Source organism: Zeus faber (assembly GCF_960531495.2).
Source record: "Zeus faber genome assembly, chromosome: 4".
In the NCBI taxonomy this organism is placed as follows: Eukaryota; Metazoa; Chordata; class Actinopteri; order Zeiformes; family Zeidae; genus Zeus; species Zeus faber.
Window position 1 is genome coordinate 26277411 of NC_137191.1, and position 26099 is coordinate 26303509.

At 44.2% G+C, this 26099-nt stretch overlaps 1 protein-coding gene across 2 annotated transcripts in view; it reads left to right on the forward strand.

Moving 5' to 3' along the window:
• The window catches only part of rhbdl3 (rhomboid, veinlet-like 3), a 63505-nt gene that overhangs the window by 15211 nt on the left and 22195 nt on the right, over positions 1-26099 (forward strand). For both annotated transcript variants that reach the window (XM_079998552.1, XM_079998553.1), the window contains one exon: positions 24230-24388. In XM_079998552.1, coding sequence (XP_079854678.1) covers positions 24230-24388 — 159 coding nt within the window. The remainder of the gene's footprint in view (positions 1-24229; positions 24389-26099) is intronic.

Consider the following 26099-nt stretch of genomic DNA (forward strand, 5'->3'; position numbering starts at 1 on the left):
TTTGTAAAAATTCAAAACCTGCCCCCAAATATGGCCCCGTTTGACATAGTTCTAACTTCTGTGGGCATTCTTCTAACCCTTTTGCCGATTGGGTTATCCAGATTTTCTTGTTTTTAGAGGAAAACTCCGGTAAGTTTTAAGCAAAACCTTATCTCTCTAAACCTTATCACCTGAGCGATTGTCCTTAGAATCTTTTCAACTGATCTCTTGATTGATGCAGTATTTAGTGAATAGCTTCAGCCGACTGCCGCCCACAAAGCCACAATACGTCGAACACTGGGGCAATCGCGACCACGGTCTTTGTAACTGAGAATGTGGCCCATTGCGCACGGTTACGCATGGTTACGCACGGTTACGCACAGTTACGCACAGGGTTATTTTTGTTTCATTCAATTAGAAAACGGAGGAAAATAAATAAATCTACGATAAAAACACTGTTTCTTTTGGTTTGGTTGGGAAAAAAGGTTGCTCTCATCTGAGCTGCGGTGCATGATTCTCAGCATAGTGGTATGGTCCACTTTAGGGGTGTCTGAAATCGTATTACAAGATTCTCCCAGGCATGAATATGAGACACACGTAGATTCTAATATTAACGATTACAGTCAGACCCCCCCAATTCCCCCCGTAATGGAAACCATGGCTCCATCTTCGAAGTAAATCTGAATTTTTATCTGGAGACTCCATGCATGTCATATTAAGTCTTTAGACTGCTTTAAAATCAATGCTTTCGATGTCACAATTCAATGATGTGCTTATGATGCACATGATGTTTACATCGAGGTTGGGCTCCCGAGTGATACCTATTATCACCGGGGAGACCCGTACGGTAACAATATGGTTCAATAGGGTAACGTGTTGAGTTGAGTTCTGCTCTGTAAAAAGCAGTGCGACTGGTGTGTCTAGTGAATTCGGCATGGGTCTTTCCTCGAGCCCTTCAGAGGACTTTCCACAACCCGCTCAGCGTCTCCCCGCGTCCCTCTCAACTCTCAAGCTGCCTTTTCTGGAAGTTTGTCTCCTGAGTTTCCTTCCCCGCTCAGCCCCTAGAAGGAGAGGGGTGTCAGTTTGAGGAGAGAGAGACAGAGAGAGAGAGAGCTGGTGCCGACGCCTGCTCCTTGACCCCAAAGGATTATGGGAATAGGATTATGAAACCGAGGGCGCTCCACTCCGGGTTTACAGCCACCGTAGATCTCCTGCTTGCAGGTGTCGCACAGATGCTCCTAAGGGCAAAACTGCACCAGGAACAACACTTGTGTATAAAAGGAAGTGAAGTGTCAGCGCTGAAGAAGACATAAGTCGCGATGTTCTCACTGTATAATAGTTTCTCTCCCGCGTTCCAATCCACTTGAGTTTTCACAGCAGTGAGGTGTGAAAATGAGGCGCAGGCATGCGGAAATCTGCGTTTGAGGTTTTCCCACACAGTAGGTCTAACAGCAGCCATAGCAGCAGTTCCCATGGAGCTGGATGTATCCAAGACAGTGAGCTGCTCAACAGAACGTCCTCCGTTGGCTATTAAGGTCCTCATTTTACGCTAAATACAAAAGTCCCAATACATTTGCGGTTTAAAGACGGTCCTGCTGCTTCAGACACCCATTCATCCCCATTCTGGTTTCACAGACTGATGGACATAATCGGTCAAACGCTGAAGGGGTTACAAATGTTATTTTTGGGCGAAAAAAAACGTTATATGTTATTGGCATTGCAAGTGTGCAGGTACTTATAGGAATATCAGGAAAATATATTTTCGGTGAAAATCATTACTGGTGCAAAGCGGTTTTTTTTTTTGTTTTTTTTCTATCCTTCTGGGAGCAGGGGTGTTATCGTCGATGTGCGTGTGTGTGTGGTGAGTTGGGTGTGTGGGGGTGGGAGTGTGGGGGTGGGGGGTTAGCAATAGAGATTGATTGACAGTGTGAAGTGTCCAAGCCTGATGGAAACCTTGAAAATGCCTCGGACGGAACCGGCCCCACCCACCCACCCATGGTGGAACCCCCCCCCCCCCCCCCAGCCTCACCACTCCCACCCCTTTCTGAAAGATTTGCAGAAATTAAATCGCCCCCACCACGCCCGTCTCCCCTCCCCATTTCCCCGCTATTAGAGATCATAAATCTCTGGGGTGAATGGAACCGCTGGGGGGGGGGGGTCACCACAGGCCATTTCTGAAGACAGAGAAGAAGTGAATGTGAGTTTAAAAAAAGAGAGCGCGCAAGAGAGAGAGAGAGAGAGAGTCAGCTTAGAGACTTCTCTCCCCCGGCCCCCTCCGTCACGGGTGGAGGTCCTGGGCGCTGGTGGCAGTAAAAGGTTGCCTTTTTTTTACAGTGGGGTGTGTCCGGCCGCTAATGAAGGGGGCTCTCACCCCCTGGTTAGATGGGAGGGTTAGGGGGGAAAAGGTTGCGGTGCTCCATCTTTGTCTCCACCCTGACCCTCCCGTGCCCCGTGCACGTACGACACGGACACTCCATCACCCCTTTGTGCATGTCGTACACCGTGTGTGTTTGTGTGTGTGCGTGTGTGTGTGTGTTTGCCGAGGACTTTGTACGTGCATCAGTCTGCTGACAAATTTGTGTTTGTGCGTGAGAGTGACATTTACCCTAAATAGTTTACTCTTTCTCTTTCATTTGTGTATGTGTGTGTGTGTGTGTGTGTGGGGGGGGGGTATATTTGTGTTCTAGAAAATACACAAAAAAAATCAAAATATGCGGAAATATTTTGTCTTGTTGGTAAATTACATCTTGCTTTTTCAGGATGTGTGTGTGTGCCATTGTGCATTTTAAGGTGTGTGTGTGTGTGTGTGTGTGTGTGTGTGTGTTTGTGGCTGTCTGTGTGTGTGTGTGTGTGTGTGTGTGTGTAATGTCAGCATTGCAGTGTGTCCTCCCACACACTCCTTTGCGCTGTGTCTGCTTTCCTAAGGAGCGACGGGGGGTAAAGTGTTTATTTAAACACATGCTACGGATCCTGCTGTGGATGCACACACACACACACACACACACACACACACACACACACCGCACTAGAGGTCGCCTGGGGAGACAACACTGCTTGCCCCTTGCTCTATGTTTCTGTCTCTTTTTTTCTCTCTCTTCCTGACTTGACCCCTCTGTGTATCTTTCTTTCTTTCTTTCTTTCTTTCTTTCTTTCTTTCTTTTGTCTTTTTTTTCTCTGAGTGCTTTAACTTTTCTTCCTGTCTTTTTGCTCATAGTCAAACTTTATCTCCTTCCTTATACCCCCTTTCCCCCACAGCTTTCTTTCTCTTTCTTTCTGACTCCACCCCTCTGTGCATCGTCCTTCTTTCTTTCTTCCTTTCTTTCTTTCTCTCTCGTCAGTCTCCTTTTCTCTCACCATCCATTTTTCCTGTCTTTCTGTTTTCCTCTCATGGTCTCACTAAATCTCTCCTTTACTCTCCCTCTCTCACTCCCCCTCTCTCCCCCTCATAATGTCTCATAGTATCCACCCACTTATTCACTGCCACTCCGTTGCCCTCGCTCTCCCAACCGAATGGGACAGAAATGGTGCTGGCTGTTGTTTGATCGAGCGTATTGATACCGCCAGGCTTAGAAACATTTCATTTGGATTAGGCCGATACCGCGATAGCATCAATCCCACGGTTGTTATGGCGACTCGGGAAAATGATGAGGCTCCCCCCGTGAAGGGAAGTGCATCAGGGGTAATAGAGCCACTACTGTAATTAGGCGAGGCAAGTTGATAAGGAGAGTGACGACGCTCGCGTCGACAAAAGCTTCAGAGTGGGTAGTTGCGGCTGGAGGGGAAAGTTATACACGTCCCTGAGGGATATCACCCATCTATAAAGAGCCAAATCAACCGTGTCAGATATTGAAGAAAATAGACTTGTTTTCTTCGCCTTTTTGACATAGAAGCATACTGTAGATCGTCTCTTATTTGCCTTTCTCATGGATAAAATGTGATTCTACGTGGATTGATTTTCTAATCACCTAAAGTCTGCACTGTTCGGGGAAAAGTTACGCTCAGCAATCCCAAACTTTCACACATTGATGCCTTGAGCTGCCAAGTCCTAACCTAGCTCCATCCGGCTCTGCAAAAAAAGGAAAAAAAAAACAGTTGAGGGTTCAAATTCTTGCCACAGCTCTGAGGAAGCTGTCTCACTTGTTTCCAAGCAGCTTGCTCCCAAACGCTCTTTGAAAAGTTTGATATTGGTTTTTTTGTTTTTTTTAATCCTTGTCTGCCGACACATCGAGCGTGACTTTAGAGCAACACAGTTACGACAATTTCAGTTCAGAGTGGCAAGAGAAATGGGGGAAATAACTCAAGGGAGCATCAAAATCCCTGTTTTTAGAAAGCAAATCACACTGAGAATGGCTACGCTGAGAAAAACTGCTGTTGGAATGGTCGTTGGAGGCTGAATCAGAAGCTGAACATTTGTGTCTTGAAAGAATAACCTCTTTGGACGCACATGTAAGATAGCCATGGCTCTATATTTCATATTGATAGTGAAAGTCATCAAGGTGGTTTGGATGTAATGTGTGTTTTTCTTTATTCAATTACAGAGATACTTGGATCCAAACGACCTCAGTGTCCAAACCCCACTCTCATAGAACCTGTAGGAATTCCTGCGGTGTGCGCGTGCAGTGCGCTGTATGTACACGCCTGTACCTGCTCAAGACATCATCACACATACTCACTCACACCCACCCACCTGCCTAGTTACAGGGCAGTTGGCAAGGAAACGGTGACAGGCTGCGCTTATTTGTGACTGCCTAAGCGGCGGTGGGCGATGAGCGAGGGGCCTGCGATCCGTCAGGTGAGACGGGGCGACCCGGCGCTCGCTTGATCATCCCCGACGCACGCAGTGTCCATCACCGCCTTCGCGCTCCATAAACCGCGCCGCTCGTCGGGACAGGACATCTGCTTTAAGGATCGGCCCCCGAACGCCGGATCAGGAATATCGGCAGGGGCGTCTGTAAAATATTGCTGCCTCGCGACTTTGGAGGGGTATCTTGAGTTTAATTGTTGCTGGCCTCATCCTGTCAGGGCTCAGGGCTCGGGTTTGTCTCGTAGCTGGGCTTGATGCTTACTTCAAAATAGTACCTGGAGTTGTTTGAAACCATTATTTCCAAAGACAAAATGTGGTTGGATATGAGGGTGTTTCCGTCAGTCAGCCGTGAAATATTGTTCTGTACTGTATACAGCTGCACATTCCCGTGCTGTTATTTGATTTGCACCGCCGTGTGGCACTGAGAACCATATTCAAATATAAAATCGGAATTAAATGAACCCTGTTTTTCGTACAGAAACGTCTACTATGGCAACAGGTGCGGGCTCTGAGATTCTCGTTCTCGTTCTTTCTTCCCTCGACACAGACGGCAGACAGCGAGCGTTATCTGTCGGGCGGCGGGGATGAGCGAGAAAGAGAGAGAGAGGCGGGGGGGGGGAGTAAATTAGACTGCATGCAAGAGAAAGCAATTACCTGTGGCAGACTGTGTGCGTTTCTCATCATCATGGAGAGGGGGGAGAATAGAGAGCTGATACAAAGAAAAGGACGGGAAAAGACAGAAGGGTAGAAAGGGAAGGAGGATAGATAAGGGGAAGGACAGAGCGGGAGCGGAATAAGACAGGATGAAGAGCAAAGAGAGAAGATGACCACAATGAGGACACTATTTGTCGTTTTTTCTAATTCTATCATGGGCGTGAAAATGCGGCTTTCTTTCCCATTATTTCATATCTTTTATGCGTTTTGCACTTTAGTTGTATTTTTTGGAGGCGCTGTTCGTTAAAAACAATATTATTTTTGCAGAGTTTCTCAGGTCATCATAATGCAAATAATGGAAGTTAGCGGTATACAGGTCTACACATTATATTGTATATATGTTTTCCATTGATGAACAAAGGTCTTTTCTCTGACAGCCGATGAAGGCCAGACGGAAGTCTAGCATTTCAAAAGCAGGACTTCACAGCTGCTATGAGCCAAACCAACCTGCATGTTTTCTTTTCTTCGAACAAGTGGTTGGTTCTCAGCTCTCCTATCTCTTCCTGTTTCCTGTGACTCTCAGACATCAATGCAGAGCGGACTCGGTCAGGTCCTCACCCCGCCCTTCGATAACCGTCTCCTCAGACAATAAGCTTGGGAAATAACAAGTTAGAGTGTGCAATCTGCGCAAACCCTCGGTCCGCCCTCCCTCACCCCCTTCCACCCTTGTCTTTTCTCAGGGCTCCCGAGGGGAAAATGACACCGGTATTCAGAAAGGGGAGAAAAAAGGGGGGAAAAGGAAACAATAGGAGCCAGCTGGAAAACACTGAAGGACCTGCTGTTGAATGAATGTAAACATGCGTTGGGAATACCGAGGCTTGTGCCTCGACTGTTAATCGTGGCCATGTGTGCCAAATCAGGTTGTTCTATAATGCTAATCTAAGGCAATCACCCTACCCTCCACCTGCTCTGTAATATCACAAGTTAGTGCCCGGACAAAAATAATAAATAAATGGTTTTGAATTAATCATTATCTGGCTTAAAATCTGAGTCTGTAGTGGTGCATAATGCTTCTATCCAACCACCCACTCCAAACTCTATTTGGAGTGGGTCTATCAAAGTCTAATATTAGATTATTGATTTAACCAGCTAAATCATACTGGGTATCTTTTAATTATATTCAATATAAGAGATAAGGTTCAATTTAAGAGGTAACTCCATACACCACATTAAAACTACCTGTCAGCCGAACATCTCAGATAACTGGATTACGTGCTCTGGATTTTGTCGTAGGAGGAACAGGATTCCGGATAGGACCTGTAGAGGTGGACCAATCCGGTCCGTGGGAGGATTTGATGGGTTGCTGTTTCTACAAAAAAATACGTTTAGGTTTTTCCCCTATGTTTCCAGAGAACAAGCATAGATAAAGCCAATTTGTTCTGTGCTTGTGCATGTCAGGACCGTCTTGATAATCTGGGGTTTAATCAATTCATTAATTGCATTTTCCATCACTCTCAGGTCGACAGGCAGTGGTCTTTTAACCATCCCTCGTACCAACTCTAAAGCAGGAGAAGCTGCCTTCTGTATCTATGCCCCAAGTAAATGGAACACCCTACCGAGGGACCTGAGAGAGGCCCCCACACCACCATACTTTTAAAAGCAGGTTAAAAACCATACTGTTCGCTACAGTCCATGACTGACTGACTGACTGACCTACTGACGTCTGTCTGTCTGTCTGTCTGTCTGTCTGTCTGTGTTACTGGTGCTGGTGCTGTGGCTGCTGCTAACCTTTTACCTAAACTTAACCCTCACTTACCTTATGGCTAAAATTAAGCTTCTCTAACCCTAACCTTAACTTAAACACCTCTAACCTTATACCTCAACTTAACCGTCTCTAACCTGAGTGACTTATCCGGTTCTGATGAGAGCTACCACTTCCGGTTCCGGTGACGTCTTTGCGTGTGCGTTGCTGTTGTCTTTTTTGCTGTTGTTTTTTGTTGTTGTTGCTGCTGGAGTTGATGTTGCTGCTGCTGTTGTTGTTCTGTGGCTGCTGCTGCTATTTCTGTTGCTGTTGTTGTTTCTGATGTGATATTACAGTGAGGGGATCATAAGAAGGGTGTGTTTTTGGAGAGATAGTCAAAAGGATCTCCCTTCCGAGGTCAGAATGAAAAACTTGACCCGTAATTTAGGGACGCTAATTAAAGGACCGTGACTGGATTAAGATTAAGAGGACGGTGGATTAGGAGACGGTGCACACAGTTGAAATTTCCGTTTCTGGTGAGGGCTACCACTTCCGGTTGTGGCGACGTCTTTGCTGTGCTTTACTTTGTTGAGATGAGATGGTACACACTGTTGACTCAATACAGATGTGGAGATTTCTGGTTCCAGTGAGAGCTACCACTTCCGGTTCCGGTGACGTCTTCGCTTGTGCGCTGTTGCTGCTACTATTGCTGCTGCTGTTTTCTGTAGCTGCTATTGTTTCTGCTGGTATTGTCGTTGCTGCCTTAACCTTATACATAAACCTAACCATCCACCATGACTAGATTTAGATGAGATGGTGCACACAGTTGCAATCTCAGTGTCTGGTGAGGGCTGCCACATCCGGTTCCAGTGACATCTTTGCTGTGCGTTGCTTCCCTGAGAACTGTTGACTCAATACAGATGAGATTTCTGGTTCCGGTGAGAGCTACCACTTCCAGTTCCGGTGACGTCTTTGCATGTACATTGCCGTTGTTGTTGTTGCTGCTGGTGTCGATGTTGCTGCTGCTGTTGTTGTTGTTTCTGTGGCTGTTGTTGCTGCTGTTGTTGTTTTCTGTTGCTGCCACTGTGGTTGGAGTCGCTTTTGTTGTTGTTGCTGTTTGTTGTTGTTGCTGTTGTTTCAGTGGCATTCTTTCGTAATGACCGGTTGACAACTACGTTCTCTCTTTCTTTTTTGTATTTCTTTGTAAAGCGCACTGTGTTGCCCTGGTATGAAATTTGCTCTATAAATAAAGTGTGACTTGACTTGACTTGACTCTATTATTTTCCCATTCAGTCCACATTGCAGGCCTAACGCACAACTAGTCATCATGGAATTAGGAGTTTCCTTTTCGATTCCCTCCCTCTCTTCCATCGCAATATCATTCGATACGAGGGATTTGTTCCGAATCGGCCCCGAACCTCAAATTCTCAAAGACTTTTGTCTCCACTTATCTCATGCCCTATTTCACAGTCCTTCTCAAGTCACCCTATTCCCCCTCCCTCCTCCCTCCTTGTCTCCGAGCCTATTTATGTGATTTTGTTTGACCACGGTGTGACATTTGGTGGAAGCTATTTAAAGTGTTGTCGACGCATTAGTCACGTTGTCAAGGTGTGATGTGGGCGGGGTCGTGACACGCATGGAGAGCAGCTCTTTATGTGAGCCAGACGCTTGACCTTTTCCGACAGATTCCTCCTCAGCAGTAGAGGTGGCGACTTGATAATTAGCAGCGCATCGCCAGTGCTTCGTTTTCTTCCTCTTCTTGCTTCCTTGTGCTTGAGGATGGCATTGAGATGGTGGATCCGACATGAATGAACGATGTTATGCAAACCTTCACGTATGGGCGTCAAAGTTTTCTTTTACAGCGTTCCACTATTTGAATGTTCTGCCTCGCTGCTTCGGGGGTGAACGGAAGACCTTTAAACGAGTCTTTGGCCTGACGCCTGGCTTTGTACTGGTCTGGTCTGCATAGCCTGAGATGGAAGCTGTCAGAGAGAGAGGAGGGGGGTAGCGTAAAAGTCAAGTGAGGCAATTAGCAGGTTCATGTCAGGTTCCACCTTAGTGATCTACCTCAGCGCATTATTCCGGCAAACTACACACCTTGTGTGTGTTTGCGTGTGTGTGTGTGTGTGTGTGTTTTCATTCCAACAACCCTTAGACCTGCTACAGTCTTATACGCTTTCAAAGCCTCTCTCGCAAAGCACCCTCTGTAGTAAAGAAGGTTTTCTCCAATCAGAACTTCTGTGGAAGCGTCAAGGTAGGGAAGGAGACGCTGTCAACCCCTCAAGCTCTGGCTTAAATACAAACACACACACACACACACACACACACATACACACACAGACACATACATACACACACACACACACATTCTAATCCTGCTAAAGACTTCCCCTTTTTCTTTTTGTCCGTTTGTCACATCTCGCGTTGTTACGGGGGATGTCGGCTGCCAGTTGACAGGATTGACTTTTTACCTCTGTGATGGGAGCCCCAACCCCTCTCCTACACCCCTTGGCAAGCTACTGTCTCCACCGTCTCCACCCGTCCAAACGAGTCTGCTATAGACGCGAGGCACGTCTGGGTTCTGACAGCAGGTAGCCCACTACCAGAGACACGTTATGGCGCACACGCCACACTTCATCAGTTTGGCATGGAGAAAAGCACACAGGAGTCTTACTGCGTGAGAGCGTCGCCAAGATGGAGCCACAATGAACCGACATCTTTTAAAGAGACTTTGATGGGAGATCATGGGACGCTCTCTCTGACCACGGACCATCTCTTTACGTTCAGTGTGGACAGATGCAAAAATACTGGCAGCAGAGGATACTGGTAGTTTTGGCATGTGGATGGTATTACACCTCCAGATAGCGGAGGTGTAATACAGAGTGTGTGTGTGTTTTTGAGGTCTTCACGGTTCTACCCAAACCAGACAGTCTGAGGCAACAACCCATGCAGGTTTGGGGCCACATTTTATTTTGGCCAATTGGGTTCGGTTTGAGTCGTAGTATATTGCCTTGGGTCCTGGGTCTGAGAGCAATTTCCCTGGTCCAACAGGATTTGGGTCTGAATGTTGGGATCTGTGAAGACGTCCAGTGTGTGTGTGGGAGGGGTGAGGGGGTGTGTCGACGTGTGTGTGAGGGAGAGAAAGATAAAGGATGAAATTGAATGAAAGAATTCGGTCATAACAATATCATTTCGGGACGACTCGTTCCTAGTGTCAATGGCCCGCCGGAAAAAACTGATTAAAACACCCAAGTCTCAGTCTGACCTTCTGTGTGTGTGTGTGCGTGCGTGCGTGTGTGATGGCCAGTGAAGGAGGAGCCCAGTGCTCCGGTGTGATTAGCAGACGGACTAATGAGCTTCCCTCTCCCTAACAAGGCAGGTTTTTTTTAATTAGATCTGCTAATTGGACCATGTCACGGCAGCGCTCGGACTTTGTGTTCGGAAAACATCAGGAAGTGGAGTGGACGCTGTGATTGTGTGTGTGTGTGTGTGTGTGTGTGTGTGTGTGTGTGTGTGTGTGTGTGTGTCTGTGTGTGTGTGTGTGTGTGTCTGTAAGTATATACTGTATGAGTGATGTGGTATAATTATCTAACTTTTGTGTATATACTGTATATGTGTGTGTGTGTTTCTCAGAAAACACTCTTGTCCTTGATCAATTATTATCTACTAAAATGGTTTGAATATGTAGCTCCTAATATTCACCCTAATAATGGGTTTGAACACAGTGTTAAGTAAGAGATAATGTGCAGCCAGCCGGTCGTTATAGAAAAATAACCATCCCCACCTTGGGGTCGCGTCGGGCGTTATTTTGCGATAATGACCGGCTGGCTGCACATTTTCCCGCTTATTACACGGCTACTTATTAAATAAAATAAAACATTGAGACAGAATACAAACATTGAAACTGGTTTGCCTCATTCAAAAGCTTCGGCTTAGAAAAATAGTTTCCTGTCGTAGCTAACAGGAGGCATGTGAATCCAGGTGGAGAAAGGGTTGCCCGTGACAATGGTCCTTATTAACAGATCAGCGGTCATTTTTCAGAAATAGCTCACAACTGATTGCCCCTATTGACCAATCAGAATGGAGTATTCCACAGAGCCAGTTACAGTAGTATTTTTAAATGAACAGCTTCGGGGACTGGCAGGGAAACATCGAAAAGCCTCTTTGCTGTACTTGGTAGTGTACAGCGAGCTGGAGCTGCTCAGGTCACGTGTCGCTCTACAGAGGTCTAATCAGTGTGTGTGGTGTGTGTGTGTGTGTGTGGCTCTTTAACAATCAGTGTTGATTAGTTGGGATAAAACCGGCTCCTCTAGTTCCGCCAAATGCTGTCATTTCCCCCTTCATCTGCATGGGAACATCTTTGTGGATTCTCCTCTGACTATTATGTCTATGGGTCAGCCCACGTCTCATCTGAAATACTTAATTTCCCCCCTCTCTCACTCTCTCTCTCTCTCTCTCTCTGTCTCTCTCTATCTCTCTGTCTCTCTCTCTCTCTCTCTTTGTCTCTTGTCCCAGTTTCCGTCCCTCAGGCATCTCAGGCCGACAGAACTCAATTCAGGGTCCGTTCAAGGGGGGTGGTGCCACAGCATTGACACAGGCCACGGAATGTAATGTCTGACGACTGTCGTGATAAGGGACAAATATCTCCATATTCCTTTGCGCCTTCGATTAAAATCGCTGAGCAAACACGGAGGCTCCTCTGAAACGGGAGAGATGAATGAAAAATGACATGTCCATGTTTCTATTACAATTGTATGACTATACTATACTGTAAATGAACAAAAATCTGCAAAAAAAAGTGCAACTTTTTTTTTCAGAAATTGTTGACGTCAATAACAAATGTATTTATTAGTATTAATAAATTGTTCATTTTCAGTCACCACAGTTTTTTGCATATTTGTCTGTCAATTCTTCACATAAATTGTCCTGCGTTGTGAGGTCGCATTTCATTGAGAAATGTTAAATATTGAAATTCAGTTTTAAAGATCAATTAAATTCACTGTAAAACAATAGGCACAATTTTCAGAATATGCTCATATATTTTATAAATGTATCTATAGGATTTAAAGTTATTTTTTACCTCTTTTGTTAACTTGCCGGCACTTTTGCCTCAGAAACCAGTAAAAAGTTGTGGTGATACCAGTATGTCCAAACACTCATCTCATCTTCAGTGAATCTTCATATAATGCAAAATAAATATATCTTGTACATTTATGTAAAAAATGTCAAAAAGACTATGATCGTGGGTATTTGATACCAATATCAGATTGTAAAGCTGCCAAAGTTTGACTTTTATCATTTCACCACTGGAATCATTTCACCTACTCCTTCTCTGTTGGTGGTCTAATTATTGGGAGTTTTAATAAGGACTTGTGTGTGGAGCATAAATCCCGCGCTGTAAGCTCTAATAACAAGCACATTATTCCGGCTCTGACTCAGCAGGTAGAAGCTTTTTCCTGCATATCTGATTATAGCAACAGCCCAGCACGCCACTGGATGGAAATTATGCTGCTGAACTTTCTGTGTGAGTGGCTAAGCTAGTAATTTGAGCATAATAAGCACAATATGGAAAATAATGATAGATAGCATAGGAAAGTTAATATATCATTATTTCATGCGCATCAGCTAAATTTACACCGACTATGACAGAGGTAAGAGAAACATTTATGCACACACTTTTCAATCAGCTGCTATACACTCTGACTCTGACTAAATTGTATATTATGTGACTCATAAAGTTGAAATATTTCATCCGTACTTTTAAAGCATAATGTTTAGTTATGCATAAATAAGGCATTGCAAGCAGACCGACGTATGGCGAAATCAAACAAAGTTGCCAGAGCAAATTGAATTTGTCCGATTAGTTTTATCCCTGCGTTATGTTAAAATTGTGACTCCAAGCCGAAGCATTTAAACGCTAAATGATTACAGTTTTTTATACTGTTCTACTTTTGGGATTATTATCGGACACATAGGGCTGGGTCTTGTTTAAAAATGTTTCAATTAAATTTTCTTTTGCATTTTTTAATTTTTTAATTACTTCATTATTTTTGTTCTCATACCAATCCAAATCCAGAGTCTACGTTGAAATTGCCAAAAAAAACAACAACAAAAAACATCTGCCTTAATAAAAAAGTACATCACATGTCAAAATTACTTTTAATGTACGGAACAAATCTTTTTTATTTTGTGGCACAGTCACACCAACGAGAGGAACTACTTGCTCATCAAAATTTGACCTCTTAATTTTTTTGATGCTTATGTATGTGTTACGTCACCAGGCAGTAGGATATTGTCTGATAACTACCAGTTGTTATTAGATGTCATTAGATGTCTTCCCTGCACTCCTCATATTTTGGAAATCACATCCACATCCATTTTAATCTATGAAACTAAATTCAAAAAGGTTGACTGCACTGTCGTCTCACTTCTGGTCTTGTGCGGAGACCAGTGGAGCAGACAGCGGCGGGGCAGGGTGGAGCCAGCGGGGGGCCGAGGGTGGGGGTGTCGACGAGGCTTATCCTCCCCCAAAATAAAAGCCTCCTCTGTTGTGATTACATGTTGTGCTCCCCGTCTGACATGTTGATGGTGCTATTACCCTGATCCGAGGGGGGTTCTTTGTCTGCCGATGAACAACTTTGCCCTCAGGAGGACAGCTGCTGGTGTTTTTTGCTTTTCAATTTTTCTCAAGCAGAGTAGACGTGGGTAGTAGAGTCAGTAAAATATGAAAAAAAAAGGATGTTTTAACAGCGTAGGTAGACCGGAAGAATGGGACTTCTTGGCTGTGACTTCCCAGACTGATCCACCATTCTAAAGAGCTGTCAAACCTTATATTTTGTTTTTACCTTTGGCAGGATTAGAAGTAGTCTTTTTTTCCCAACACAGTCACCTCCCTTTCAATCCTGATCACAAGTGACACCTTCTTACTCTATTTGCCTCAAAACCTTTCTAGTTGTAAACCCTCCACATAATCTCCTTGTTATTTAGTTATTTTTTTCGCACCACACCAGTTTCACCGCTGTATGTTATATTCAGAGAATTGGAGATTAAGAACCAGTTTGCTGTCTTAAGAGATTTTTGACAGGAAATTCTCTTTTTTGTCCATCTCTCCCAGATTCAGATGAGAAGGTCGATACCAATTTCATCCAATTTTAAAGAGACAGCGTCTATCACTTAAATTAGTGTTTCTCAAATGGGACTACTTGTACCCTTAGCGGTGCTTTGGGTTACTGCAGGGGGTACTCTAAAAATAAAAAATCAAGTTTTAAAAAAGATTGGTTATATATAATGTTAAAAAAACCCACTTATGATGTACATACAGTACATAATTTATGTTAATTGTCTTCTTTTTGTCCCAATGCCAGTGAAGGGGGTACTCAGCTGAAAAAGGATCTTAGAGGCGGTACACTACTAAAAAAGTTTGAGAACCACTGACTTAAATAACCCAGCTTTTGAGATGTTGAATGGTGTATTTCCCACTTTTTACGGTTTTACTCGTTGCTTCCCTCTGTAGCCATGCATCGCACTAACACAGTTACTGCGGCTTGCAGTCCGTCGCTATCTCTGTACCGGACACACAGCGATGAAATTGGTAATGACCTTCTCGTCTGAATCTGGGTTAGATAGACTAAAAAGACCACCATATGATTTATGAATGGAAAACTGCCCCCTGCCACCCTCCAAACCCCACCTACATTTAACTTAGGTCTCCACCTCTTCCTGCATCAGGCGCCTGGCGAGTGAGGGCGGGAGGTCAAATGGCCCCCACCAGACCCCAGAGGTCAACCACGGAGGATGTACAGGAGTCACGTTGATCAAATGATCTCACTGGACCTCCCGTCCCGTCTTCCTTTGGCGAGCGGGAGCGCAACCCGGTAACCACTCAACAGCCAGAAAGAGCCTCTTATGAACCTCGGCCACAGACAGCCTCCAAAAGACCAGCCTTGCTCCAGTTGAGCCATTTGAGAAGACACAATGAAGAAGGTGAAGGGGGAAGCGATACTGACGGACTCTACGTTATCATTGTCCTTCACGCAGAAATAGTTGAATTGGAATGCCCAAATAAATCCAAAAACACAATTTTGGAAATGGAAAACAATGACAACGAACGTCATCGTTGGCCAGAGTCTTATTGTGCGCTTTGCTCTCTGCTGTATGTTACATGTTCTTCTGTAAGAGAACATATTTTATTCTTGAGGATTTTTCTTTTCTTGACTTTCTAACCCTTTAGACAACCCCAAGGTTTGATCCGGGGAGAGGTAATTTCCCCAGAGGGATGTTTTAGGGCCGTGGGCTTGGATACTTGCGGAACTCGCAAACCCCCACGGCAACCCCCCTCAGGCTGTTTAATATGCGGCTTTATGAAAATGAGGCTGCACAAGCATTGAGCCCCATCTTCTTAACACTCCCGCTCTCACCCCTCACGCCCCCCCCCCCCAGAATTCTACCAGGCTATAGCGATGACCTCAAAATGAAAGCTTGTATGTTGCTATTGTTATGTGGTGTTATGACAACTATGAGATTTGTGTGTGTGTGTGTGTGTGTGTGTGTGTGTGTGTGTGTGTGTGTGTGTGTGTGTGTGTGTGTGTGTGTGTGCTTGCTGCTCAATACTCTGGAGTGATAATGGTCATGGAATAGGAGAGTCTGGCTGATTTACATATTTTAATCTTGGGGATTTGTTTCACACGCCACGTTACGTGTTTTTGTTTGTTTGTTTTTTTTCTCCAGAATAACCTTTATGGGCTGGTTTGTGCAAAATGTCTTGGTATGCGAACATACGACCTCGGTCGGTCAAACGCTGATTCGGTCCCTGGTTTATTGGTTATTATGGAAATTATGTCTTTCTCACATGACCCAGATGCACGGTCATTGTTTAGTAGTTATAACGTAGTTATTATTGTCTTATTAAAAGTGACAAGTAAGTAGTAAGTAATCCCAAGGAGGTTATCTACTGCTTACACCGCATTTCTTATGCTGCGTTCCAGTGAAGTTGGAACTCGGGAAAACCCGACCTCCTGCTCGGGAAAGGGCAAAGGAACGCCATTTAGGAATTCCAAGTGGGAATTTAGGACCAGATCGTTTTTTATTTGGAAACACGTCTCACTTCAATCGAAACTACTACTTTTCCACGTTATGTTAGCATACGTTTTGTAGCTTGTAGAATGCACAAACATTTACTCCATGTTTGCCTCCATGTTTTCCCAAACAGAGCCCTCGGAACACATTTAGCTTAGGAAGGGAAAACTACTGAAAGTCTTTCACTGAGGAATGATCGGAACAGAGATGTGGACTCGAGTCATTGTTTTGATGACTTGCAACTTGACTTGACAGAAAATAAATGACTTGAGACTCGACGTGGACTTGGAAGTTAAAGTACGGTGACCAGACGTCTCAGTTTAGAGCTTTAAGTCCCGACAGATATAAAATGTCCTGGTTTTCAACATTCAATACCAAATTGTCTTGGTTTTCAGTGCTATTAAAATCATAATAATCATATTATACTTGTTTTCAGCACTTACAGTACATATATATTATAAATATACAAGGTTTAATTTGTGCCAGATTGTGCCAGAACATGTTCCAGGACCTCCCAGATTGGGACCCGCACATATTTGATTGGATCCGGCACCTCCACACTAGCTGCAAAGCTGTGGCTCGAGCTGTGAGCTCCGTGTTCCCTGTTTCTCCAAACAACACAAACAGAAATAGTGTGTTTTTAGATTATTATTAATTTTTTTTTAGGGCTGTACCTGATTTTTTCAGTCAAATCAGATTCGCACCTGTCTCCCCCTCCGACGGTGCAGAGGATGCGCGAGCCAGCGATGGGATGCCAAAACAGTGTGTTTTCATTTTACATCATCTTTTGGAACGAAACAGGTGGGTATGAAACGGTATGTGATGGGGACACTTTCTCCATGATTCATTTCCCGATCACCCCCTCTCCCATGCCTTATATGCAGAAAATAATATTAACGAGTCTACGAGTCGCACCCCGTTCCTTCATGCCCCGTCCCCATGCTGTTTTTAGTTGTTTTATTTGGAGGATTAGGGTTTTCTATCTGTTTTGTCCTGTTATTGTAATGCGCACTGACTGAAAAAGAAAAACACTGCTCGACTTGAACAATCTCAGTCGACCGACCGGTTTCCGACTGATGATTTGAATTGCTGACTTTATGGGGCAGCCCCATTAATTTTTACGTTTCCGAATTGAACGAAACAAAAAAAGCCCCATGTGTCCCGTGCTGCCTCACGCAAGGCAGCTTAAGCTTAATATATAATTACACACACGCACATGCGCACACACACACACACACACACACACACACACACACACACACACACACACACACACACACACACACACACACACACACACACACACACACACACACACATAAATACACACACCTTATTGTTACCTTATTGCTTCTTTTTTAACCTACAACACAGAGTATTTGTATGCCATTGCATCCAGGACAGAGTTAGTCTGCAAGTTCAAGAGTTCAACTTCTCAACCTGCAATGCAACTCTTTATTCATTCTTAAATCATCAAGAACTGCTGCAATAACTCTGTCCTGTGGACGACCCATGGAATGACAAGAGCACAGCATTTTGTCACACAGAACTGCCACCAATCACCCTCTTTGGAGAAGGATCTTACCATGTTTTGGTCTATAAACAACTAATCATCATTACTACATGAGGGGGCGAATCATAATGGGTGAGACAAATAAATATAGAAACAAACAATAACATGTACCTGGAAAAACATGAACATAGAAAAATCACACGACAACATGTATCAACAAAACCTAATAATTAAGTCCAAAAAATTGTAACAGCACTTCCTGTCATAGTTATGGCAGTAAATGATGGAGAAAAGGAGAAGAATGTAATCAGAAGGGTGTTCGGAGGTGTGTTTGAAGCAGGTGATGGTGATGTGTGTGCCTTTGATGAGTCTGCCTGTATATGTGTCCACCGGTGAGTGCATGGCACTTGTCACAGTTAGTTCTGTTGTGAGGGAGGAATTATATTGTGGCGCTCCCAAGCAGCAGAAAAGGCCCCGAAGCCACCCCTAAGTCCCGCAGCCTTATAAACACTCCACGACTGGAGGAAAGCCCCAAGCACCCTGTCCTGCAGCCACAGAAGACCACCCAGCCCCCAGAGAAGCCCGCGGAGCCCACCTACACACCACTGTCCCGGAGCCAGGTCCCATCCCAGATCAACACCAGGCCAATACTGCCCGCCCCGTAAGCCGGCGGGGCCCCAATGCCCTCCAGTAGCCCATGAAAAGGCGAGGCCCTCCATACCCCATCCAGCCAGGTGGCCTGCCTGGCCACCAGCCCTGAGCGTCCACCCACATAGCCGAGTGCGCATGGCACAGGACACCCCGAAATCGAAAACTATTTGACACAGATAAACAGCATAAGCTACGGACACGGTGCATCTCGTTTGAATCGGTATGTCACAAACATCTTGTGGTTGAAGTTTCATCCAAATCGATCCAGATACGGAGCAGATATTAGTAAAAAACAGACTAAGTTTGACCAAAATCACCGACAGGGTCTAATGCATTGAACGCCAAAATATGTCTAACCCGGCTGAAAGATTCTAGAACACAACAATTACATGAACTACAAACAAGGTTGAGGTGTCGTTTAAACCGGTATGTCACAAGCATCTCGTGGTTTAAGTTTCATTCAAATCGATCCACATACGGAGCAGAAATTTGTGAAAAAGTGACCAAATTTGACCCCAAATATTCAGCTGGTTGTGCTTGACTGACATGTCACTATTCATAAACAAAATGAACGAGATTAGATTTACAGTAAAACGCTTTATGACGTCATCATACTATTTACTGTAAATATGGAGGTTCTGACTCAGAATGTACATTTGCACTGTGTCCAGTGTGCAGCGTAGGCTCAGTCGCTCCGTAGTGGTTAGAGATTACAAACTAGGTGTATATGTGTATTTATGTACCTTCTTACCTGGTAGATGTCTGTGTATCTGTTGGATTGATCCATTATTTCATTGGTCCCCATTACTTTGCAGGATTCATGAAAAATACGAAGAAATAGTAGTTCACAAAAACTTGTGACCACGTCAAGTCCACTCGAATTTACAAGTGAGTAATGGGGTCAAGAACCAGCGAGGGGTTGGAAAATAGAACCCGTGATATGGTAAATACTCAGAAATACTAAATTACACCCAGGAACGATTATAATTCTTAAAACACCGTTCTTCATGAATATTTAAACTGAACGCCAGAAGAGAAACATGCAGACGTAAATCCATGTTGATTGGTCCAGATGTAAGTCCCCAATGTTTTTAACTTTTGTAACTTGTGATGCATTTCACAAAAACAAAAAAACTGTAATACATACCGAAAAGGAATAAACTGGACTCTGTGTATTGTTGCCTGCAGCTATATTTATTATTATTACTATTATTATTATTATTATTATTATTATTATTATTATTATTATTATTATAACTGATTCTCTACTTCCAATGGAACGTAGCATTACACCTCAGAAGGTCTGAATCCATTCGATAACGCAACGCGGCGAGCACAAATCTATTTGTCAAACAACAAAGCATGAAAAAAAACTCTCACTAAAGGTAGTTTGGAGCCGGGTGGGTCCGGCGTGGATCCGGCTCCCCCTGCTCGGACCCCTCCTTGGCCGCTAATTGGAGTAAAGGGATTCGGCAAACCTTGCATGAAATTGCTGTTCGAAGGCCCTTTGTTGATAGCGGGGGTGGGTCCCTGTGCCTGTTGGCTGCAGGGTGTGTGCAGTGGAGTATGAAGTCCACTGATGGGAAAGTTTCAGCGTAGCAGGGTGCGAGTAGAACTGGACGCGGGGACTGTTAGCGTTTGAGGGAACAGCAACGGCTGCTATTTGGGGGTGAACAAATGCAAGTTTGTGTTTGTTCATTTTTTTGTTTTGTTTTTATAGTGAAATAGTGAGCGTGAACGATGGAGCCGGGGGGGTGTACAGGGGACGAGAGAGAGAGCGAGAGAGTGAGAGAGAGAGTCAAGGGGCGGGGGAGGATGAAATGTAGGGTATTGGGGTTTTATGTGTATGTGTGTGTGGGGTGTTAGTGATAGCTGACTGGGCCAGAGTGTGGGGGTTTGTGGAGGAGTGTGTGTGTGCGTGTATGTGTGTGTGTGTGTGTGTGTGTGTGTGTGTGTGTGTGTGTGTGTTTGTGTGCGTGTGTGCTTGCGTGCGTGTGTGTAAATAGGGTGAGTGATCTGTATTGGACTATAATCCTTTAGTCTGGGGAAGGAAAAAAAAGAAAACCTTGCTATTCGGACAAAATGTATGCCTGGCAAAGTGACGTACACAGAGACACACACAGTTGAGTCGCACACACATATACTTACATACTCACACACTCTCACATGCACACACACCGCAGAGCAACGGGACGGTCCTCGGCTGACGTTCCTTCAACATGCGGAAATGTCCCCGGCAGAAACTTGCTGATTTGCTGCAGGAGAAGGTCGGTAGAGAGCTTTGTTCAACATTTTGGAGGTTAAAGTTTTTTTTTTTTGTGTGTTTAATGTTGATTGAAATCCAGGCCAACAACATTTTTGGGTACGGTCGTGAGGTTTAGGACAAAAATACTGTTCATTTCCTGCCCGGACCAATGTATTTTTGGTGTACGGTTTGCATTTGATGAACATTCTCTGAAGAAGCAAATTGGTGATTTATGTCAAAATGACATCATGTTGGTTTGCACAGTTACAAATTTGAGTATTCTCAAGAGAAAGCTGGTTGTAAGAAGGGGTTCATTGAAAAGAAAGATTTTCAGGGCTGATACCCATGATCGGTGATTTAGGAGACAGATAGCCGATGTTTGGGGCCGATATTTATTTTGCAGTTAATTTATTACCTTTTTTAGCACCATAATTTACAGTAACATAAGATAGGATAAGATAACACTATTCCAACTTTTGCATAATCGCCATTATAGGTGAGCTTGATTCTACTACCGCGTGTTTCCGTCCAGTTGTTTTGATGAGTTTTGATCCGATGTTCCAAATCTCCCAGCAAGTAGAATGGGAATAAGACGTGTTTCCATCAATTGGGTTAAGTAAAATTAATCCTGACATGCAAAATAAGAGCTTAGATGTCTAGACCTTGAAGCCTACTTTTTAAGCAGATTTTTTCCCCTTGTATTTTTAATAAATCATTTGATCAGCGATTGTTCTTTTTTCACCCTATTCTTTGTACATACTGTATATTAAACCTGTACCTGAGCCGACCGTACCCATTTTGAATCAGTGGACTTTTCTGTACTATAAGTGAGAGGCCCGGGATTAAATGCCCTTTAAGGATTATTACTTTTGTTCAACTTCACCGGCAGGATTTGATGGTTTATTGCTCGTCTCTGTTAGCCGGCACCATTTGGCAGATGGCCCATCGGCGGTTCTGCCCTTCCTCAGTTGAAAAAATGCAGCGATTCCACAGACGACGTGAGGGCAGTAGCTCTTCTCTGTGTTGTCATTCAGCAAGAGTGCTGAGCACCTGCTGCCAGCCAACACTGCCATATGGCACACACACATGCACACGCACACACACACACACACACACACACACACACACACACAGACACACACACACACAGACACACACACACACACACACACACACACACACACACACACACACACACACACACACACACACAGTGTTTCGGGTTCAGGTAACCTGGATTCGGAGGTGTTACTCATTCATTCATTCATTGCCATATCATTATGCATGGATGTGTCATATTTACACACACGCACACGCGCGCGTGCACACACACACACACACATATACAGGTTGATATCTATATATAGATATATACACACACACACACATTCCTGTAATGGTATCAAAGTGATGTCTGAGTGGACGCCCCTGTGGCTCACCTCTGGTAGAGCTCGTACCATTTTCAAGGCTAAAGTCCTTGCCGGCCATTTGTTGCATGTCATCCCTTCTCTCTCTCCCCTGCTTTTCCTGTCTATCTACATCGATCAGCCACAATATTCAAGCCATTCTAACCTACCTGTCAAGGGGTGGGATATATAAGGCAGCAAGTGAACAGTCAGTTCTTGAAGTTGATGTGTTGGAAGCAGGAAAAATGTAAACGTAAGGATCTGAGCCACTCTGACAAGGGCCAAATTGTGATGGCTAGATGACTGGGTCAGAGCATCTCCAAAACGGCAGGTCTTGTGGGGTGTTCCTGGTATGCAGTGGTAAAAGTGGTCCAAGGAAGGACAACCGGTGAACCGGCGACAGGGTCATGGGCGCCCAAAGCTCATAGATGCGGGTGTGGAGCCTAGCCTGTCTGGTTCAATCCCACAGAAGAGCTACTGCAGCACAAATTGCTGAAAAAGTTCATGCTGCTATGATAGAAAGGTGTCAGAACACACAGTGCATCGCAGCTTGCTGTGTATGGGACTGCATTGCTGTAGACCGGTCAGAGTGTCCATGCTGACCACTGTCCACCACCGAAAGCACCTGCAATGGGCATGTGAGCACCATAACTGGACCATGGAGCAATGGAAGAAGGGGGCCTGGTCTGATGAATCACGTTTTCTTCTACATCATGTGGATGGTCGGGGTTAGGGTCCGATCCGATGGAGCATCTATCGGATGTGCTGGAACAACAAGCCCGATCCATAGGGGCCCCACCTCCCAACTTACAGGACTTAAGGATCTGCTAAAGTGCTGAAGTCTTAGATACCACAGGACAGGTCTTGCGCCTTGACGTGTCAGGGCTGTTATGCCGATGTCAGAGTACATACACCTGCTAAGTGAGGACCCATGTTCGTGGTGCACTTCTAAACCAAAAAATTGTCAATTTGGAGACCGCTCCTCACATGTATAGTAAAACACACACGCACGCACACACACACACACATCACACACATCACACACACACACACACACACACACACACACACACCCCAAAACAGGGAGAGGCTGCAGCTGTCTCCTGCTTTCGTTCAAATAAAAGCAGGGATTTCTCGTCCAGATTGTCAGTTTAGCAGAAAGCCTCGGAGCCTCGCGCAGACGTCTGTCTACCTGTGTCGGTGAAGGAAAATCACTGTCATTCATCGATGAAATGAACACTTGAATAGGTATATTAAGTAATTACACGTGTTACCCTAGGCAGAGATTTACAGGCCCAAATAAAAATTGTGTTTTTGTGTCAAATTGAGTTGGAGCCCATTTACTGGTCAATTCAGTGTTAAATCAATGGGTGCTTCCGCCTTTTCAAATGGAAATGAACAAATATGAAACACGGCAAGATTAAGTACCTCTGACAGAAATACGCAATACAATAGTTGCCCTGCGATTGGGACCTCATTCCTGAATAGGTTTCTGGCCATATCGTTCAAATGGTCCCATAGAGACTGTATCAAAGATCAGAAAATGGGAGCTGTCGCGAGGAAAAAGTAATTTGATCTGCTTACTGGACCCGTGGCGGTGTGACTGTTCTGATGTCATGCTGTGCCGTGCTATTTCTCCCTGCTCGCTCCACACTCCAGTTCATTATAACAGAGGAAAAGGAGTGCGTGGGCCCGAGAAAGCTATAGGTCAGGGAGAGAGGAGGAAAAAATTGTTTGTTTCACGCTCCCAAGGTCAAGATCCCAATGAATACAAAAGAGCTTTTGATGTGAATATCTTTTTGATTCCGTTGCTCTTGCGCGAGTTTCTCGAGCCCTGTGGCTATTTGTGGCTCTCGCTGTCGATTCAAAGTGTGTTTCCAAGTGCGGCTGCGTTGGAGCAATAGAGATTCCTCCAAAAGCAGCTTAAACTGTGACCATATCCTTGGTGGTTCTCTCTCTTCCCCCAATGCTATTAAAGGGGGTGGGGTAGGCTCATGGAGCTGCGTTGTGTCTGAATATTGTAATTTGTTACAATGATTCTTCACTTTCTATTTAAATGCATTCTGCACTACTTCATTATGGCTCATTTTATGCCCAAACTTTACTGGACACATGAGCTGTTTATTCAATATTGGTTTCTTCTTGGTCCCCTCCTCCACAGTACGATCCGGAGAGTTCGGGCTTCATCAGCACCGAGCGCTTCCGGGACCTCCTGGCGGCCCACGGGTCTGAGCTTGACCCACACAAGCTGGAGGTTCTGCTGGCGCTGGCCGACAACAACGCAGACGGAAAGATCTGCTACCAGGACTTTGTCAACCTGGTGAGATGTGCACCTTTTTTTTTTCTCGCAAATGTTCAGCATCATCAAGTCTTTCTACACGTGAGCAGAGATCGTAATACATGTACTTGTCCAAGTTAAATAAAAAAAGCTGGAAATCACCAAAATGAATTACTCGCAGACCAAATATCTCACATCTCACACATATTTTAGATCTCATATTATGACAAGTTTTGGGTCATTCATTGATTGAAATTAGTGATTCAGTCGACACAATAGTGTATAATGATATGATGATGTCTTAGTTGCTTGACGAGTCAATACCACTTCACTTAATGTTAAATTATAGAAGTGATTTGTCACCCAAGACCTCGACTTCTCAACCTTTTGGTCCTTGAATCTCACACAAGTCATGTTAAAGTTTGTAGTGGCCATGGCCAAATCCCAATCTGATATTTTTATGATATTTATGATATGATATCTTTAGCAATATTCCAGTTTCATGCTAAATGTGCATTTAAGTGGTGAATTATACAGTAGATAGGAAAGTTACCAGGGCTAAATAGGACTAAATAAACACTGTATGTCCAAAATGGCTGTTCATCCAAAATAATTCAGTTTTATTTTATTTATTTATTTAAAAAATTCAGTAAACAGGTATGTCTACTCAAATTCTATCCATAAGTCCAATTTTGCCATATTCTTCTCGACTTGCTTTATTCCATTCTGGGGAACACACAGTTAAAGTTTTCTGCCAACAATAAGAGGAATCATTTTGGGCGATCATTAATATTTTTACTTGGGTAGTATTTAATATTTATGCTACTACTGCTACTACTAAATATCGGATATGAGCACTTTTCCCACCATTGATCTATTCTTTCCATTTGTTGCTGCCAGCATTCTTTAAATGGTGTTTTATTTCATTTTTTTCATGTCACACCCAGTCAATTTTTCTTTGGGATATCCCTAATTACTGTATATTATTTGTGATTGATCTGTTTTTCTTTAATGATGACATACTATTCTGCCGGCCTGTCTTAATGCAACTATCAATTTTCATGTATTGTTCTGAAAATCATATTCTAAGCGTGTTATAAGGTAAAGAAACGTCAAAATTTGTGGCTTTACTCCAGTATCTCCAGTCGTGCTCACTTCTCCATGACTAACTTCACTTCATTTCACTCACTTGTGTGCTGAACAGTGGAAGGGAAATGCTGCATTTCTTTTTTTTTTTTTTTTGGACGGGTGAATCCCTCCTGTATTGTGTGTATCCTGGATGTGTGGTAATTCCTCTCCATCTCTTCTCTCCTATCTATCTTTCTTTCCTTTCTTTCTACCTCTCTCTCTCTCTTTCTCTCTCTCTCTCTCTCTCTCTCTCTGACATCCACACAAAGCACCATCTTGACTGCCCACCTGCACCAGACCTCAGAGCTGCCTATTGTGTTTCCACAGTGCAGTGGGCTCGGAATGGGCCTGTGTGGGATTCTGGGAAAAATGTCATTACTTTTAAGATGCTGGCTCGCGATTGGCTCGTTCGTGTCACGTGATGCCGGGTAAGGGCTGGAAGTGGGAGATCAAGTAAGAAAGAAATGAGGATCAAGTTTTTTTGTGTGCCTGTTTATGGGTGTGAGGATTCATATATACAGTATGTGGTATCTGTGTGTGTTGCATTGTGTGTGTGTGTGTGTGTGTGTGTGTGTGTGTGTGTGTGTGTGTGTGTGTGTGTGTGTGTGTGTGTGTGTGTGTGTGT